This window comes from Podarcis pityusensis, assembly GCF_964106645.2.
Source record: "Podarcis pityusensis genome assembly, chromosome: 3".
NCBI classification, from domain to species: Eukaryota; Metazoa; Chordata; class Lepidosauria; order Squamata; family Lacertidae; genus Podarcis; species Podarcis pityusensis.
In genome coordinates this window covers 15,975,222-15,993,171 of record NC_138026.1, presented here as the reverse complement: position 1 = coordinate 15,993,171, position 17,950 = coordinate 15,975,222, and the positions used below count along the sequence as shown (strand labels likewise).

Genomic DNA, 17,950 nt, shown 5'->3' with positions numbered 1-17,950 from the left:
TGCACTTTGACGTGCTTTTGAACTGCTAGGTTGGCAGGAGCAGGGACCGAGCAACGGGAGCTCACCCCATCGCGGGGATTTGAACCGCCGACCTTCTGATCAGCAAGTCCTAGGCTCTGTGGTTTAAACCACAGCGCCACCCACATCTCCCTTAAACAATGTATCCTTGATAACCTCAAATTGTGACATAGCAAAATAAAATGTTTCCCTTTTGACTTTTATTTAGCAACACAAAACACATTAGTGCAGTGGTTCACAACCTTTTGGGGGCCACGCCCCACTTAAAATCCTGATATCCCCCCCCCCATGACATATAATTCTTATTATTCAAAAAGTGAACTCCTATTCATGTGGAGGAAGCCTAAAAGGCCATCAACTGTTAATAACTCATTCTCGAATTGCCCCCCTCAAAAATCAAATTGCCCCCCTGTGGGGCATGTGCCCCGCACTGGGAACCACGGCATTAGAGGAAACAACAGGCTCAGGCAAATGGATGAAGCACAGATAGTAGGCACCTGCCTATAATATTTAGTATTTATTGTTCTTAAAAGTAACAAAGAGAATACTGTCATTTAGAAGGCAATAGCAGTTTGGGGCATTGGTTAAAATCACTTGCAAAGTAAATCAAAATTACGTATTAGTCCTATTTATGTGTTTTTCTTCCCTTTCTATTGGAAAAAAGGTGTTTAGGAAAAAGAGACTTTCTGTTTTTCCCTAGAATCTACAACAGGGAAGGCGGAAGGTCTTCTTTTGCTCAGCGCTTCTGTAGTTCCTTTCTTTAACTGTCCTGGTTGACCACTTTACAGACTTCTATTCACAGAAGAAATCGATGGCCTGAGAAAGAGAACATGTTGTTGTTGTTGTTGGGGTTCACTGTTATAGTTTTTAAACACAGTAAGCAATTAGAGCCAATTCTGAACAAAGGGAGTTGTGGAAAATCAGTTGCTTTGAAAACATGGTGCATTGGATCCAGACAGCCACGCTCCTTGTTGAGGCCCAACTGAACTCAAGAGTTCTTAAGTTACCCATTACTTCAGCAGCTCAGCTCCAAGCATGACTGACTAGATTCAATCCAGAGTGGATCTACACAGATATAAATAAACACTGTGAAAATGCTTCTTTTAAAAACATAAAATATATATGGAATTTGCCATTAGCTCATCAGCTCCATCTAGTGTCATATTTAGTGCCACACATCTAGAGTCACACTTAAAATGCACTTAAAACATTATATTTGCAGCTGTATAGCTGACTCCCCAGTGTCTTCTAGGACCACCTCTGACTTGGCTTTTTGAAAAGCAAATGTCCCATGTTTCTTGCAAAGTTGCATACAAGAGCAATGTTGCACTTCAGGAAATACTAAGACCCAGTCTCGCTTCTGTATTTGGTTAGCACAAGCTGCAGTAGCCTCAGGGATGGAGGCTGTTCTGACAGCTTTTAGGATTTTGTTGCGTTTCCTGCCTCTTTGCCCCACAAAAAGCCTCTGATGCTGTATTCTCCATGACAGGAACTGGGTTCCCCCTTAAAACCTGAAGACAAGGTAGTTGAAGAACATCTCCATCTTCGCCCTCCCCAATGAGAAGGCCTCTAGAATGGTGCCTGCGTAGAGCCCAGGTGGCTGGTTTGCCACCTCCGTGAGAACTAAGCCAAAGTTACGTTTAGGAAAGAAACTTGTAGTGCTTTCAGAACTCAAATAAGGAGAAAAACAAACAAGGAAAGTCAATGTCCCTCTGTGAAGGAAACCAATAACTCAGAAGGTGAGACTGTAACACCCAGTGCAGTCAGGAAAAAGCAACTGGAAGCAGTCTCACCAAACAAGCACAGAGCATACCTTGTGCCCATAGGAGTGTTGTTCTCAGTGTACATGAGGCCAGAACCAAATCAATAAGAAACATCTTGCAGAGGCTCATTCGGTAATTTCAAGGATGCAAGATTTTCACTCAAGTTACCTTAGCAGAAGGTATGAGGTCACCAATTATGGGGTCACCAATATTCAGCCACCGCGGAAGCTTCGGCCACAAACCATCAAAGCATTTGTTGTAGCAACATTTGCATAGCTCGCTCATTTCTTACCTTCGTGGAAACTGTCTCGTTTGCTTCCTGATAGATGTGCTGCTCTGTGACTAAATTCCTGGGGAAATATCCAACAGTGCCCATCTGGTCCTCGTATTGCTCTGCATAAACCTTACGGGTTAGATCAAACAAGCCTGGAGTTAAGCGCAGCCATTCTACAGAGTAAATGAATTCGCTGCTCTGTTGGAAGCATGGGCTACCCATTCGCCCTGTACACTCTTTGAGATTATTTCGGTCAGCATAAGGTACTAACAAAACAGATTTGTTGTTGTTGTTGTTTACCAAAAGGCACATATAAACAATTGCATTTCCAAGAATGAGACCAAGAAAAATGTGAGCTCATACAGGTTTTAATTCCTCTTCTGTAGACTTGACTAATCATATTCTTAAAAGCCTTATTTCCTTAAACTGGATTTCTTGAAAAGGTTTGCCCTGGACAATACCCAACTCCATTTCAAAGGGTTTCTGGGCAAGAGGTTTGCTGGTGGGTCCCATTCTGTTGACAATGGAGCCTGGTGGCTTAACTGGTGCTGAGGCATTTTGAAGTAGTGCTCCTTAGCTGGGTCTGGCCATGGGTTAAATTTCCCACAATGCTCCAGAATGACAATACATCAAGACAGCGCTATTTTTCTAGGGGGGGGGGGGAAGAGATGCCAGAGCCCACCAAGAACGCCTCCCTTGATCTCTTATAATGGCAATGGCATCCACCTGAGAGGTGTCAGAATTCAGTTCCAGAGAGTTCAGACTAAACATTTAAAAAAGCCCAGCAGCAGAGGCCATTTTATGGACTCATCAAACTGGTCTCACTTTGAATGCCAAACCAGTTTTTTGAGGGAGGCTCAGCTGTCATGGTAATGTGCACTGACACTGGCCTTGCCCTGGACATTTCAATAAATACTGGAAATATTCCAGTGTTTCACTAGAACCTAGTGGCTTTGTGCAAAAGCAGGTCTAACATACATAGCACAGACCCAAAGAATAGCTTGAAGGCATGGCGGGCGGGGGGTGGTGGACCTTTGCTGAAGACAAAGTCCAGGCCTGGCTAATACCCGAGTGCTTGAAAACTGCCCCCCAAGCAGCACTGCCAAACACTGTTCCTGCAAAATTTTCCCTACTCTCTCCCCTCCTCACTACAGTCTCCCCAGAAAACACACACACTGCACCTGAGGATTAAGGAAAGCCTTTGGAACGGGGCAAGGGACAATACAGGCAGGGGGCTGAGCAAGAGGGGGTATTCCCAAAAGTGCCATCTTGCGAGAGTGAAAATGTCTTTCCTCTCATGCCAGGCAGCTGTGAATCCAATCCCCCTTTGTATGCTTGCTTTGAATTCCAAAACGAAGAAGAAGAGGAGTTTGGATTTGATATCCTGCTTTATCACTACCCGAAGGAGTCTCAAAGCGGCTAACATTCTCCTTTCCCTTCCTCCCCCACAACAAACACTCTGTGAGGTGAGTGAGGCTGAGAGACTTCAGAGAAAGTAAAAAATTCTTTCCTGTAGCACCTTAAAGACCAACTAAGTTAGTTCTTGGTATAAGCTTTCGTGTGCATGCACACTTCTTCAGATACACACTTCAGAGAAGTGTGACTAGCCCAAGGTCACCCAGCAGCTGCATGTGGAGGAGCGGAGACACGAACCTGGTTCACCAGATTACGAGTCTACCGCTCTTAACCACTACACAACACTGGCTCTCACGAAAGAAAGGTGAGGCATACATGTAACATATAAATGTATTTTTGAAGTTTTCATAAGGTAAGTATTTCTTCATTCGACTTTAGAGACCTCCCCCACCCCTTCTTATTTTTACTTTGGCACAAATCTCATTCTCTCTCTCTCTCTCTTTTAAGAAGGGTGAGTGTTTTTTAACCTCCCTGCTTCCCCCATGAAGTGCTGAGCAAGGGAAGGCAACAGATGCTTCTGGACATACAGGTGAGCTTGTGAGAATATCGCCTTGCCCTGTCCAAGGAGAGGTGGGGCAGGGGTTTCTCTAAAAACTGTGGATACTGGAGAGTAAATAGCCATGCAGACAAAAGATAAGATTTAACATAGGAAAGGTCCTTACACTCCCAGCCCAGAATTCTGCAGATCCTCTTTCTTGCACCAGCTTTGAGTAAACGTAGATCAGTTGCCCCTTTCTGACGTTAATGAATCGGCAGTCTGGCGCGTTGTAATCGTCTTCCGCCCTTGCCAGGGAGATGGCATCTGGGGGTGGAAAAAAAACACCAGTAAGATTTTACACAGAATTAAAGGGCTGGGTGGTAAGAAGAGGAAATCCTCATTAATTTTGCAAAGGCAATCATAGAAGCATCCCTTTCCACATTCACAGTTCATCTCCTGGGAAGTCTGGAAAAAGCTATCTACATTTTGTTTTGTTTTGACATTTATATACCACTCTTTTCCACCAGGGAGCTCGAGGTTGGTGTACAGTGGTACCTCAGGTTAAGAACTTAATTCATTCTGGAGGTCCATTCTTAACCTGAAACTGTTCTTAACCTGAAGTATCACTTTAGCTAATGGGGCCTCCTGCTGCCGCTCCGCTGCTGCTGCACGATTTCTGTTCTCATCCTGAAGCAAAGTTCTTAACCCGAGGTACTATTTCTGGGTTAGCGGAGTCTGTAACCTGAAGCGTCTGTAATCCGAGGTACCACTGTACATGTTTTTGCCCGTTCCCATTTTATCATCACAACCACCCTGCAAAGCAGGTAAGGCTATGCCAGCCCAAGATCACCCAGTGAACATGGGGGCTTAGTGGGAATTTGAACTCTGGTCTTCAAATCCCAGTCCTACCCTCTAACCGCTACACCAATATATATTTATGAAAAATATATCCATCAATTTAAAGTTATGCCTGGGATATGGCAAACCACAGAGGGATTCATTCATGCAAGAGTTCACATTTTCAGCACACAGTTCCACAAATGGGTGACTTACATAAGCACTCCTGATCAGCACACAACTTCTTGCTTGCCAGCTTGTCCATAAAAATTCCCTTCGCGATCATCGGGAAAGTGAATCCAAGAAACAGCAGAAACATCAGCATGCCAAGAGTGTGGGGCATTTTCTTCCCTCCCAGGCACCTCGCTCTCCCTGCCTTGCATAAAAGGAACAGCTCTCTATTATATATGTATAAAAAAAATTAAGATGCAATTTTGGAGGGTGGGGAAGAGAAGCTCTCTGACCAATAGGAAGTTGTGAGGGCAACATTCCATCGCTTTTAAAGAGCCGGGAAAACTTCAGGGGGACCCTTTTGCTTTATTTGCCAGGCATTTTTAAATGCCTGTCTCTTGCTGCAGTTAAGTCATGCTCAACATCACATTCAGCAGATTTTGTGCAAGGATGAAAAACAACAGATCCCCATTAATTATACAGGTTTCCAATCTTATGGCCTGGTTTAAAGTGCAGCAGAAACACAAAGAATCCTATGTTGGCCATGGGCTGGGGAGGAAGTGCCAGAGGAACTTTGCCAACAAAAACCAGACCGATTCCAGTGCAAAGAGACAAGCCATCTTCCCCCACCAGGAGCTTATGAGCCACAGTGGCAGTAATGCAGCTCATAGGAGTGGGATGCGATTTCAGTCATCAAGTTGTGGGTTTATATGTACATGCTTGCTTTTGATCCCCCTTACATGAGCCGGTTGCTATCTCAGAGGGTTATATTTGAAGTGTGCAGCAATGTATGGCTTCACAAAGCACCTCAAGAATACAGATGACTGAGCTACTATATGGTAAGGTAAAGGTAAAGGGACCCCTGACCATTAGGTCCAGTCGTGACCGACTCTGGGGTTGCGGCACTCATCTCGCTTTATTGGCCGAGGGAGCCGGCGTACAGCTTCCGGGTCATGTGGCCAGCATGACTAAGCCATTTACCTTTCTGCCAGAGTGGTACCTATTTATCTACTTGCACTTTGATGTGCTTTCGAACTGCTAGGTTGGCAGGAGCAGGGACCGCGCAACGGGAGCTCACCCCGTCGCGGGGATTCGAACCGCCGACCTTCTGATCAGCAAGTCCTAGGCTCTGTTGTAAGGCCCTCACTAATTATCACATCCTGTTGTGGCTGGTTTCATGACCCTCCAGAACAGCAAGGAAGGCAGCACATAAGGGCTGAAAGGAGAATTAGTGGGAATTTATTCCCCTTCTTCTGAGAAGCAGAAGGGACACGGGTGGCGCTGTGGTCTAAACCACAGAGCCTAGGGCTTGCTGATCAGAAGGTCGGCGGTTTGAATCCCCACAACGGGGTGAGCTCCCGTTGTTCAGTCCCAGCTCCTGCCCACCTAGCAGTTCGAAAGCACGTCAAAAGTGCAAGTAGATAAATATGTACCGCTCTGGTGGGAAGGTAAACGGTGTTTCCGTGCGCTGCTCTGGTTCGCCAGAAGGGGCTTAGTCATGCTGGCCACCTGACCCAGAAGCTGTATGCTGGCTCCCTCGGCCTATATAGAGAGATGAGTGCCACAACCCCAGACCAGAGTCGTCTGCGACTGGACCTAATGGTCAGGGGTACCTTTACCTTTTCTTACAAGCAAGAGCCACCTCTGCTTAGAAACCGAGACATTCAGTGGTGTATGAATTATGAAAACAAAATGAATCAAAATCCTTTCCAGAAAGTTTCATACCTCACTTTTCAGCAAAGTTTGGCCCCCGTATCAGTTCATGATGAATCTGCAAAAAGGTGTAATATATTGAATGGTTCCGGAAGACCCTTCCAGTTGTGTTGCATCAAGCCTCCTCTCCAGTCTCCTTTCAACAGTATCTGAAAGTGCATCTTCTTTCTATAGGTTTTAATGTTTAAATCTGCATGTCATGAATTGCTGCCTTCTATTTGTTTGGTTCAAGTGTGTTTTGTGTTGTCATCTGCTCAGATTACAAACGTAGAAGAGTGGGATACAGATATCTGATTATTTCTTTATCTGTTTATGGCAAACTCTTCTGGTCCTTGGCAATATATATCGTACAAAGGGCTTCCCAGGGACATCTGGGGTCGCAGGTGGACTTGGCTAAGAAGTAGGTGGCAGAACAGAAAAGCAGCCCTTCCCTGAATTTAGGGGAGCTGGTGATGACCAACACCCATTCAGCACAAGTTATTTAACTATATTCAAGGCTAAGAACCAGATGTGCTTAGTAAGTCTAAAGTGTCACTGACCCCAACCACCCATGGTCACTCTAAATTAAAAGCTGGGTATCCAAGAACACATCAAGCAGAGAATACAAGCACAATGCTTCGGAGCATCAATAGCACTGAATTCATTGGAATCAATATTTCAGTGACCATATTATTGAGTAGGGAGTTCAGCATTCAAACCCGTTTTAGACACCCTCCTGCTATGTAGACTTCTTATAATACATTCTGCAGATAATGGGTTCATTTAAAATGAAACTACCATGCTCACATTCAGCTCACCGTGTGGCTTATTCAGATTCTGGGAAAACGTCTGGATAGCAGCTCCCTATTACTGCAGGGGCTTAGTGATACCTACTGCATATTTCAGGTGGACACTGTATACATATGGACACCTGCAAATCACCTGGGAGATACCCCCCCCTCAATAGTGATGCTAAGACTACTGAAGTCAGTGACTACTTATGAATGTATTTCCTTATTTACATCTTTATGGTAAAGTACCAGTTCAATTTTGGATGCAGTCATACCTTGGTTGTTGAACGCCCTGGAACTCGGACGTTTTGATTCCCGAACGCCACAAACCCAGAAGTGATTGTTCCAGTTTGCGAATGTTCTTTTGGAAACCTAATGTCCGACGGGGCTTCCACAGCTTCCAATTGGCTACAGGCGCTTCCTGCAGCCAATCAGAAGCTGCTATTTGGTTTCTGAACGTTTTGGAAGTTGAACGGACTTCTGGAACAGATTCCGTTCGACTTCCAAGGTACGACTGTATTTATCCAATACATCTTTCCAAATAATCTATATTGCATTGTCTACTCTAGACAGATCCCATCCCTGACAGTTTTATTTTCACAAGCAGCTCATCCAAGATTGTTGACAACTCTTTCAAAATATAGAACAGCCTCTCAGTTATCTGTATCTTCACCAGGACATCTGGAGTTGTATCTAAGGAAGATATCCCACTGGCACAAGGGAGCACCGCCTCACTCTCCTCCCTTGTGCCCCTCCTCCCAAATCTGTTTTTAGGGTTCCCCCAGCCCTCCAGAGCAGGTTTTGGGGTAGCAAAAGAACTTCTCATGGAATGAACATGTATTTCAAATCATTAGCATTTCCAAGTACACTTCCAGTCCCTAAAAACTATTGCTTTTGATGAAACACAAGTACACCTTAGATTACTGTTTCAAGAGAGAAAATGCACCTTTATTTCTGAACAGGTAACTTTACTGTGAAGGAGCCCCTCTAGTCACAGTATACAAAACGGACTTATGTACAACAACCAAATTTTACAGCTTCCAGCTTTTCAGCTGGCATTCCTTGAATGTGTTTAGAATCCTTACATACTTGTACTGACTAACTCCCAACAATGCCATACCAGATGTTTTCCTTAAATTCAAGGAACCACACTTCAGTCAATCCAAATTACCCTACAGCATGTAGGGGGAAAGAAAAACCAAACTGAGCAAGTCCTTCAGGGATCCTAGTTTCCTTCCATCACTTCTTGGCATAAGTGATTTTCATTGCATGCGAAGGGGTAATTTTAAATCCTTGGAGGGCATCGCGAGCAGCTCCAGCCTGCCCATCATTTTCAAACTCCACAAATGCGATGTCGTGTCTCCCGGGCACCAGGCGCACTTCTTTGAAACCAGGGAACCTTAAGAGATAAAAATTTAAACAAGATGACATGCTTTGATATTGCAGGTTACAGGCTGTTCTTATTCTTCAACCAAAAAAAGTTTATAAAATTGAAATTCACCGTTGAAAATAAAGCTGAAAGCCATAGGCTGAATTTGCCAAGTAAAACATACCAAAGATGCCAGGAACATACTTGTAACACAATGGAAAAACAGAGCAGCTGAAATGCAGGCATTACAGACTTCAGACAATGTTTTTCATTTTATGAAGGCCACTTTGTGCCAAACTATTTTTCAGTTAATTTCCATTCAACAAATACGATTCCCAGAATGGATTTGTTCTTCTGTTTCCAAACCTTCTCCTACAGAGCTAATTCAACACAATCTCTATCCAGCTTTGACAAAGCATAATTTACTACAATGACTAACTTAGAAGTCACATGATGTACACTTACCCAAGTATACAATGTATGGGTATTTATGTTTTGCCAAATATTTCTATACCTTAATTGCAACGTATTTCACAGTTTGCATGGCTACTGTTTCTAAAACTTATGTCGAGTCAGACTATAAACACAGACATCCTGCACTAAATCCAAGACAGGTTAAAATCCATGTTTGATATTGTCTTTCCTTGTCCCTCAAAAACATGGCTCATTACCAGCATCCCAGTTTTATTTTTAGAAATCCATTGACTGTTCTGCCTTTCTTACTCATAAATGTAAATTTAAATCAGCAGCTAATCCAAGAGGCAGCATGAAATGTTTAGGAAGGAGAAAGTTGCATAAACAGCCACTTCTTTGTTATTTGAAATGTCTTTGCCACCAGAGGCCAAAAAACTGAATTCATTCAGCTTGAACATAACCAAAGAGGCAAATTCTTAAGTCACATCTGACAATAACAATGAATTTTTGTTCTATGAGTGCATATAAATGGCAGCTTGAAAGAAGGAGGTGTGTTTCTAAAGAGTCTTGGATCTCTATAGCCCTCCACAGCCTGCACTGAAGGCTCCATTATCTCAGCCCATCCAAACTGCAAAAACATAGTTGCATAGAAACAGACATCATTCTTTGAGTTCAAATGGTGGAATCTATTGCAAATGACAGAAGGTTAGAAGACCAAGTATCTCACCACTGGGTTCTTGAAAGTTTCTACAGAAGATGAAACTCTTAAGAGCCCAATCCTGTGCAGTTTACTACAAAAATTCCCACTAATTTTGCTGAGTCTCAAATGCAGGTATAAAGGATTATAGAACTATATATATCTATGTATCTAGATGAACTTACTGATTGAACAGCATTGACAACATCATTTCATTGGTCTCTTCTGGCAAGTTGTTGAGGAAAAGTATATAGTTCGGTGGATTATCAGGCACCTGTAAAGGAAGCAGCAAATAATGTGCTATGGTACGCCAAAACCACATTTGCTTTAATATTTATAAATGTTAACAGTAGCTATTTTGGCATAACTCATTGACGTTAACCCAAGAAGCTGCCAATTCTTCATTTGACATAAGAAGAGAATTGGGGTGGACATAAACAGCTTCAAGTTGTTTGTTTGTTTCTGCACTTCACAGGTTTTAAGGTTAGCTAAGGAGTCTAATACAATCAGGCAGCTATTCTGAGCATTTTCAGTTAAGAATACGGCTAGATAGTATACTCCACAACATCTCTCCTGCAAAAGGTCCAGGTAGTTGGCACTTCAGGCATTCAACAGCTGTCAGCCCAGTAGTACCTTTAAAAACAAAACCCTCACATACCAAGTATTCAGTTTGTGGTGTGCTATCATCTCTGTTATCCTAATAAGGACTTGGCACAATTAGAATGATAGGATTAAATTACAGATTTTGGACACTGTTTGCTTTTTCTACAACAATAAATGGAGGTACAGTTATATATTTATAGTCCCTCTAAGCAAATACTAGCGGATAACACTTACCGACTGCTAATTAATCATTTACAGAAGCTGGTCATATATGAATAAAGCATGTTGCTTCCAAAATGCATGTATCTGTATACAAAATATATAGCTCTAAAAAGACCAACGTGGTGATCTGAAATTGGTGTACTTCCAGTGCAAAGGATGTTAAGGATTACCTGTTGATTCTGCGAGTTTGCTTGGGAATTTGCTGAATTCTGGTTTGCTCCCTATTGAGAAATAAAAAGATTTTTTGTTTTTAAATTATGCTTCAAGTCAGTATTAAAAATCCACGTATATTATAATTTACCCTACAGAGTTGCTAGAGGCTCATTTTTTAAATAGAAAAAAATACTTACATGGGCTTATGTTTTTAAGAGTTAAAGGTAAAGGGACCCCTGACTGTTAAGTCCAGTCACAGATGACTCTGGGATTGCAGCGCACATCTCGCTTTACTGGACGAGGGAGGCTTGCCACTTGTGGTTTTGCCAAAAGTTGCTAGTAGCAAACACACACACACACACACACACACACACACACACACACAGCTGCCCCCTTATTCACCAGCATATACAAGTGACTTTGCCCTCCTATTCCCTCCCAACAACTCCACAGTTTTGTTTTTTTGCAAAAAAAAAAAAAAGATGGACAGGATAGCCGGAAGGAAATATAAAATGCTCAAAGACAAACAAATCCAAACAGCTCTGCAAAGTAAACAAAAGTCCTGGATTCCTCAAATAATTTTCTTCTCACAATAACAGCGCCCATGATACCCAAGCAGAACAAATCTGGGAGATTTTTTATTCTACATGTGGCAGCAATATCACCTGGTAGGTAAAATATTCTTAGCTCAAAGGGGATCAGTCATTTTGCTAGGGAAAAGTACATTTTTTGTTAACTGCTAGCCGCATAAAGCTAGTAAAAAAACCAACAACTGTCAGGCTCAATTTCACAATCATATTTCTGTTTCCTCAGAAGCAAGTCCAGCTGATCTTACTCTCAGGTTAAGCAACTGTTGGTTTTTACGTGTATTGTTTTGAAACCGAGGCTTAACTCAGCTTACATAACGCATAGTTCTGTTCTACATGTCTCCCAACACATGTACCCTACCATTTGTTAATGTTATAGGCAAATGTTAAAGAAAGAGGCTTATTCTTTGACCAACGGCAATGAGATCTGGACAAACTCACTTACCTGATTTGGCTTCTTTGCAGCATTAGCAGACTGTTCCAAGGACTTGATCTTCTTCTTCTCTTTCCTCTTCTCTTTATCAGCAAACGTACCACGCATTTTAGAAATCACATCGGAATCTGTTTTTGCATACTGGATGCGCTGTTGAAATTAGAATGCTGCATTAAGCATCAAAGCTGTGAATTTGAGCCTGATATTTTGGAACAGACAAGGAATAAAGGGGAGTGGGTTGAAGGTCACAGAGTATCCAGCTAATGAACTGATTGAAAAGCTAAGGCAGTGTCATGTATTGGCACCTGGAGTCCAACCCAGAGAATGAGTTACATACAGTGCTGCAAGCCTGTTGGGCACACTGCCAGACATGGCACCACCATGCCATTACATGCCACCCTAGCCAGAAACAAGGTGCATCTCCAAAGAAAACATTATATATTGTCCAGGGTAGGGAAGAACAGCCACAAAATACTTGGTTTTCACAATGAATTTGTATCAACGTGGAATGCATAAAGATTTTAAAAATACACACTAAAAAATAGGATTTTCTTACAGAAGATTCAGGTCTTTAGCCATGTTTTTAGAACAGTCCCCTTAAGACATTTACTTCTGTTCAATTCTTGGACATTTTCCAAAGTTGATTAGAAGCTATCCATAAATATATTTCGAATGAGTTGATCAAGGTGTTCCTAACACACTTCACTGGCTATATTTTAATCAAAAGAGAGCTTTTGACAGTTACATTAAATTAGCGGTCTTATAACGAGGAACTGAAACTTATTTACAGAAGAAACCTGAACATGCTTACTTAGAAGTCTTACTGATTTTACTCCCTAGTAAGTGCTTTTAGAATTGTAGCATTGATCTGATCTGCACTGGAAAGACAACAGGTTTCTCCCAAGAGAAAGCTTAAAATTATTTGTTTGCCTATAGTTGGTATGGCGAGTTTCCAATGAAGGGCCTTGTTATGAACTGACAGGATAGAATTTCATCATCATCATCATCATAGCTTGTTATTTATACCCCGCCCTCCCCGGCCAAAACGGGGCTCAGAGCGGCTAACACCAGATGTATAACACATTAACATAAAATCAAAAAATCAATTAAAATACACCCTAAAATCAGATCAGGATCAGAATAATATCCAATCAGATGGCAACCCGCAAATTAGGATTGGGGACCTTAAATGCTCACTGTTTGTGCTGAACTTATATGGGCTTGTGAGAAAAATTGGGAGGCCACTTTCATGCAAGTTCTTATGAAAGGGGAGGGGGAGTCAGACTGAACCCCAACCAAAGGCCTGGCGGAACAGCTCCGTCTTGCAGGCCCTGTGGAAAGATGTCAAATCCCGCAGGGCCCTGGTCTCTTGTGACAAAGTGTTCCACCAGGCTGGGGCCACGGCCAAAAAGGCCTTGGCCCTGGTCGAGGCCAGTGTAATCACATTGAGGCTCAGGACCTCCAAAATATTATTTGCGGGCCATAAGGTCCTCCGTGGGGCATATCAGGAGAGGCGGTCCTGCAGGTACGAGGGTCCCGTAGGTACGAGAGTCCTGCCAGCAGAAGCCCTGAAGAAGGACGTACACTTGTGCAATGCAGCTTCCCCTCTCTCCGCCCCCTTAAATAGGCTCAGGAACAGTGCAGAGAGGCGAAAGAGAGAGGAACATCCCATCTGACAAGCCAAATCACTTGCCCTGAGAGAATGATCAGCATAGTGGGGTGCTGAATTCCTCCCTTTAGTGTTTGAAGAGCCTAGTGAACAGACCAAACGCTTTAAATATACTACCTATTGCTCTAGGCAGAGAAACCACAAGATCCCCAGCCACATTGTTCTCTTATGTTTTGCAGTAAAATATAAAGCTCACCATTGGTTTACCATAAAATGGAAAGCCTTGCAATTGTCTCAGGGCATTGGTGGAGGAGCCAAGTTCTTTAAATATAACAAAGGCCTGTCCTCTCATCTTCATCGTCTTTAGTGCCACAATGTCCACTACGTGGCCAAACTGAGAAAACAGTGCATACAGAGATCTTTTCAGTTCTGTTAAGGGAAGGAAGAAAAGGAGACTTAAACTTGTATCTGCTTCTAAGACACCACAGCATCTTCAAGGTTACGGCAATCACTCCAAGAGACAGCACATGACTTGGGCAGTGAAGCCAGCCAAGTTTCTCACTCTAAAATCAGAAATGTCTGACAATGCAACATGCCAGACATATGATACTTTCAATCATCACCTCTTACCCATTGTTTGCTGAAATGTTAACTGCTCCCAGCCAATTCCCTTCATGGGAAATTTCTGTGCCATCATTAGGTATTTCAAGATATCGATAACAATTTACCACTCTGGAGAAAATGACTAACAAATCATTTATATTTGAATGCTCTTCCCCCCTCTCTGTGTATTATCAATATTCTTCAGAAAAGCTGAGTTACAAAAATTTACCAAAGACCAATCCTATCTCATGGTGGTGAAGAGATGGCATGAAGCAGCATACTTCCTACAAAAACTTTCTGTTTCTTGACTAAGCATTCAGAATAAGGAATAATTTATTTTCATACCTTCCTTTTTAATTTTGTCATTAACATTATTGATATACAGTGTGTGGTTTGGTCGGATATCCATCTTTTAATTTCTGTCAAGCTGACCTGGAAAAAAACAAAACCAAGAATTTATTTAGCGTACTTTCTATAAAAACAAAACCCCTGAAAGCAGCTTACATTATCTGATTTTATCCTTGCAATCACAATGTGAGACAGGTGTACCTGAGATGTAGTGACTGGCCCAAGCCTACCCAGCCAGCTTTGTGGCTGAGCAGGTTTTGGAAGACAGGTCTCCTCAGTCCAAGTCCCAACACTATAGCCACTAAATGATGAGGGCTCTGTACAACAAAATACAGCATATTTAAAATTAAAGATCATAGCTGACTTATCAGACTACAACATTTAATTTTAAAAAGAATTAGTGGACAACGCTAGCTATTTCTACTCAACACTATCCTAGTTTACAGGGTTGGCAAAAGCACCACAAATTGTATCCTACTAATTTACATTACTTCTGGTAGCCAAATTGAGCACCATTTGGTGGAAAGGCAGGATGGAAAGTTAACAAAACAAACATGCATTAACTGGCTGCAGCTGCTCCTCAAAAGCTTGTACATAACTTTATTTTTATTGGCAGCATGTGCGCCCACACGAGTTTTTAGCTCAGATACCAAATCCTTCCTGGCCTAGCTCCCTCTGCATAAAATAAAATACCAGCAAGGGGGTAAAAGAAAATTGGGCTGGGGCACTGCTTTCGCGTGTTATTGGGTTGTTGTTTTTATTTTAATTATATATATTGTGGTTTTTATGTTGATCTTTGCTGTGAACTGCCCTGAGATGTCTGGGTATAGGGCGGTACAGTGGTACCTCGGGTTAAGTACTTAATTCGTTCCAGAGGTCCGTACTTAACCTGAAACTGTTCTTAACCTAAAGCACCACTTTAGCTAATGGGGCCTCCTGCTGCTGCAGCGCCGCCGGAGCACAATTTTTGTTCTCATCCTGAAGCAAAGTTCTTAACCTGAAGCACTATTTCTGGGTTAGTGGAGTCTGTAACCTGAAGCGTATGTAGCCTGAGGTACCACTGTATATAAATTCAATAAATAATAATGATGCTTTAGGAGGCTACAAGGGCAGGATTTGGCTACACCGACTAGGCTCGGCGAGAAGGGTATGTACACGTGTGTGTGTGTGTGGATACCTTGTAAAATTTCACTAAGTCGCCCTATTTACCTCTCTTCCACCCCCACCCCCCGAAAACACTGAGCCCAAAGCTGAAGCGGGACCTCCCTCTCCCTTGGAGCTGGATAATATTACGAAGAGGAGCCAAGTAGATGGGGGGGGGAAGGCGTGGGAAGAGCATGTATGTGGGTGGATGCAAGTAGGGGACACCCCACTGCCACCCCCTTTTGTGCTTCTCGCACAAAACCTCCCTTGGAGGTTTCTAAGCAGAGGCCGGGTCGGCCACCTATGGCCTAGCCGAGATTCCTGCATTGCAGCGGGTTGGACTAGATGGCCCTGTGGGGTCCCTTGTATGAGGAGATTAAAGAGCCCGATGGTCCCGCCCCTAAAAACCCACGGAAAGCGCCCCCCTCTTTCGCTCTGCCTGTACCGTCTCAATGCCTCAAACCGCCTCCTCCAGCGCGCCACCACCCGACATGCCTCCTTCCTTCCTTCCCTTCCGTTTCCGGCCAGCGGTGAGGTGCACTTCCGCTCTTCCCTCTGGGCCCTCGGTGAAGCTTTCCCTTATAGCGGGCAACCGCCACTGAAGGGGGAACGTTTTTTCCAGAGAGGTGAGCGGGGATGGGGGGTAAGAAAACCTGTAGCGCATGCAGCTTGAACTTCCCCAACAACCGGAAACTCGTCATTGGACGTTGGTCCGTACGGGCTCCGTTGTAGGGCCGCTCTGCGCCGCCTCGTGTCTATGGTAAAGTATTGGGAAGTTCCATCCTAGGCCGCGAAGCGCTGTTAAAAAGGAAGTTGGAGACGCTCTAGCCATCCCCCTCTATAGAATTTGCCTTCTCCGCTCGAAGCCGCTCAATCAATGCCCGGACGGCCGATTCACGACGAGTTCTTCGGCTATCGATTGGTTCATTTCCACTTTGCGAGCGCAGCTGATACAGCGATGCAGACACGTGTGGTTCACTTGGGTGTTTTTTACTGCTGCTACGTCTTGGGGTGTTTTTTTTGGTAAGAAAGGTGCCTCTGAGCACGTGCAGAGAGCCCCTCTGAACTGCTACCATGCAGATTTAAAGAGGCAAAGCACTTCCTTTTAGAAATAATTCCTTGCACATGGAAAATGATATTATTATTATTATTATTATTATTATTTATACCCCGCCCATCTGGCTGGGTTTCCCCAGCCACTTTGGGCAGCTTCCAACCGAATAATAAAAACAATACAGCATCAGACATTAAAAACTTCCCTAAACAGGGCTGCCTTCAGTTGCCTTTTAAAAGTCAGATGGTTGCTTTCTGCCTTGACATCTGCTGGGAGGGTGTTCCACAGGGCAGGCGCCACTATCGATGGTACTGAACACCGAGTAAATGGGCAAAAAATTAGTTTTTGTAAAATATGCTGGGATTTATGATATGCAAAATGAACCATGGAAAGAAGAACAGAATTCATTTATATTTTAATGATGTTTAAATGAGTAGTTTAAATTGTAAAACAGAAAATGTAATAAAAATTATATACATCAGGACAAAAAGGAAAAGACAGTTTGCAAAAATGTCTAAATCCAAATCAAATAAGTGTCGGAAATTTAAAGAGAAAGGTTCTTCTTATCATATGTGGTGGTCTTGTAGCAAGGTTAAAGCTTACTGGGAAATTATATATAATGAATGAGAAAAGATGTTTAAAATAACGTTTGTAAAAAACAACAACCCAGAAGCTTTGCTTTTGGGAATTATAGGGACAGACCTGCCCAAACTGTATAGAAATTTATTCATGTATGCGACTACAGCGGCAAGAATGTTACTCACCCCAAAATGGAAAGAAGTAGTAGTCTTGGCAAAAGAAGAATGGGTACAAAAACTTATGGAATATGCAGAAATGGCAAAACGTTCCGGAAAAATAAGAAATGAAGATATTAAACTTTTTATAAAAGAATGGAAATGGTTTACTGAATATTTACAAATAAACTGTAAACAGATAAGGACATTGGCAGGATTATTGTAATAACCTGCAGTTTTATAAGAGTATACTGTATGTTTAAAGTAGATGAAAAAATTAGCAAATTATAGCAAATAAAGTTAATTTTGGTTAATTAAGTTAAATTAAGTAGATAAATAGGGACCACTTACTAGCGGGAAGGTAAACGGTGTTCCGTGTGCTGCGCTGGCTCGCCAGATGCAGCTTGTCACGCTGGCCACGTGACCCGGAAGTGTCTGCGGACAGCGCTGGCTCCCGGCCTCTAGAGTGAGATGAGCACACAACCTAGAGTCTGTCAAGACTGGCCCGTACGGGCAGGGGTACCTTTACCTTTACTAAGTT

At 42.9% G+C, this 17,950-nt stretch overlaps 2 protein-coding genes across 3 annotated transcripts; both read right to left on the bottom strand.

The window, feature by feature from the left end:
- Nucleotides 1-299: 299 nt before the first annotated feature.
- OTOR (otoraplin) lies at nt 300-5,153 on the bottom strand. Its single transcript, XM_080999426.1, has 4 exons — nt 5,003-5,153; nt 4,134-4,273; nt 2,074-2,184; nt 300-834 (listed from the first exon to the last, which is right to left on the bottom strand). Exons 1-4 carry the CDS (start codon nt 5,127-5,129, stop codon nt 811-813), a joined length of 402 nt encoding a protein of 133 aa, XP_080855552.1. The 5' UTR covers nt 5,130-5,153; the 3' UTR covers nt 300-810.
- Nucleotides 5,154-8,360: 3,207 nt separating this feature from the next.
- Nucleotides 8,361-16,281, bottom strand: SNRPB2 (small nuclear ribonucleoprotein polypeptide B2). Of its 2 annotated transcripts, XM_080999375.1 has the most exons (8): nt 16,067-16,281; nt 14,680-14,795; nt 14,476-14,562; nt 13,784-13,956; nt 11,931-12,068; nt 10,916-10,966; nt 10,106-10,194; nt 8,361-8,839 (listed from the first exon to the last, which is right to left on the bottom strand). In XM_080999375.1, the coding sequence occupies exons 3-8, from the start codon at nt 14,537-14,539 to the stop codon at nt 8,680-8,682; spliced, it is 675 nt and encodes a 224-aa protein (XP_080855501.1). In that variant the 5' UTR covers nt 14,540-14,562; nt 14,680-14,795; nt 16,067-16,281; the 3' UTR covers nt 8,361-8,679. The 2 variants fall into 2 exon arrangements, with proteins under 2 accessions (XP_080855501.1, XP_080855500.1); XM_080999374.1 differs by lacking the exon at nt 14,680-14,795 and having other exon boundaries at nt 16,067-16,280.
- Nucleotides 16,282-17,950: the final 1,669 nt, after the last annotated feature.

Bases quoted from the DNA above. Each gene is read 5' to 3' on its own strand.
- OTOR (XM_080999426.1), bottom strand. From the start codon at position 5,129: ATGCCCCACACTCTTGGCATGCTGATGTTTCTGCTGTTTCTTGGATTC. The intron at 2,185-4,133 runs GTAAGGACCTTT...CTAACCCGTAAG, and splicing joins CAGAATTCTGGGCTGGGAGT to GTTTATGCAGAGCAATACGA. The intron at 835-2,073 runs GTAAGAAATGAG...TCTCTTTCTCAG, and splicing joins ACGAGACAGTTTCCACGAAG to GCCATCGATTTCTTCTGTGA.
- SNRPB2 (XM_080999375.1), bottom strand. From the start codon at position 14,539: ATGGATATCCGACCAAACCACACACTGTATATCAATAATGTTAATGAC. The intron at 13,957-14,475 runs GTATGAAAATAA...TTCCCTTAACAG, and splicing joins TGACAAAATTAAAAAGGAAG to AACTGAAAAGATCTCTGTAT. The intron at 10,967-11,930 runs GTAAGTGAGTTT...ATTTCTCAATAG, and splicing joins CTGCAAAGAAGCCAAATCAG to GGAGCAAACCAGAATTCAGC.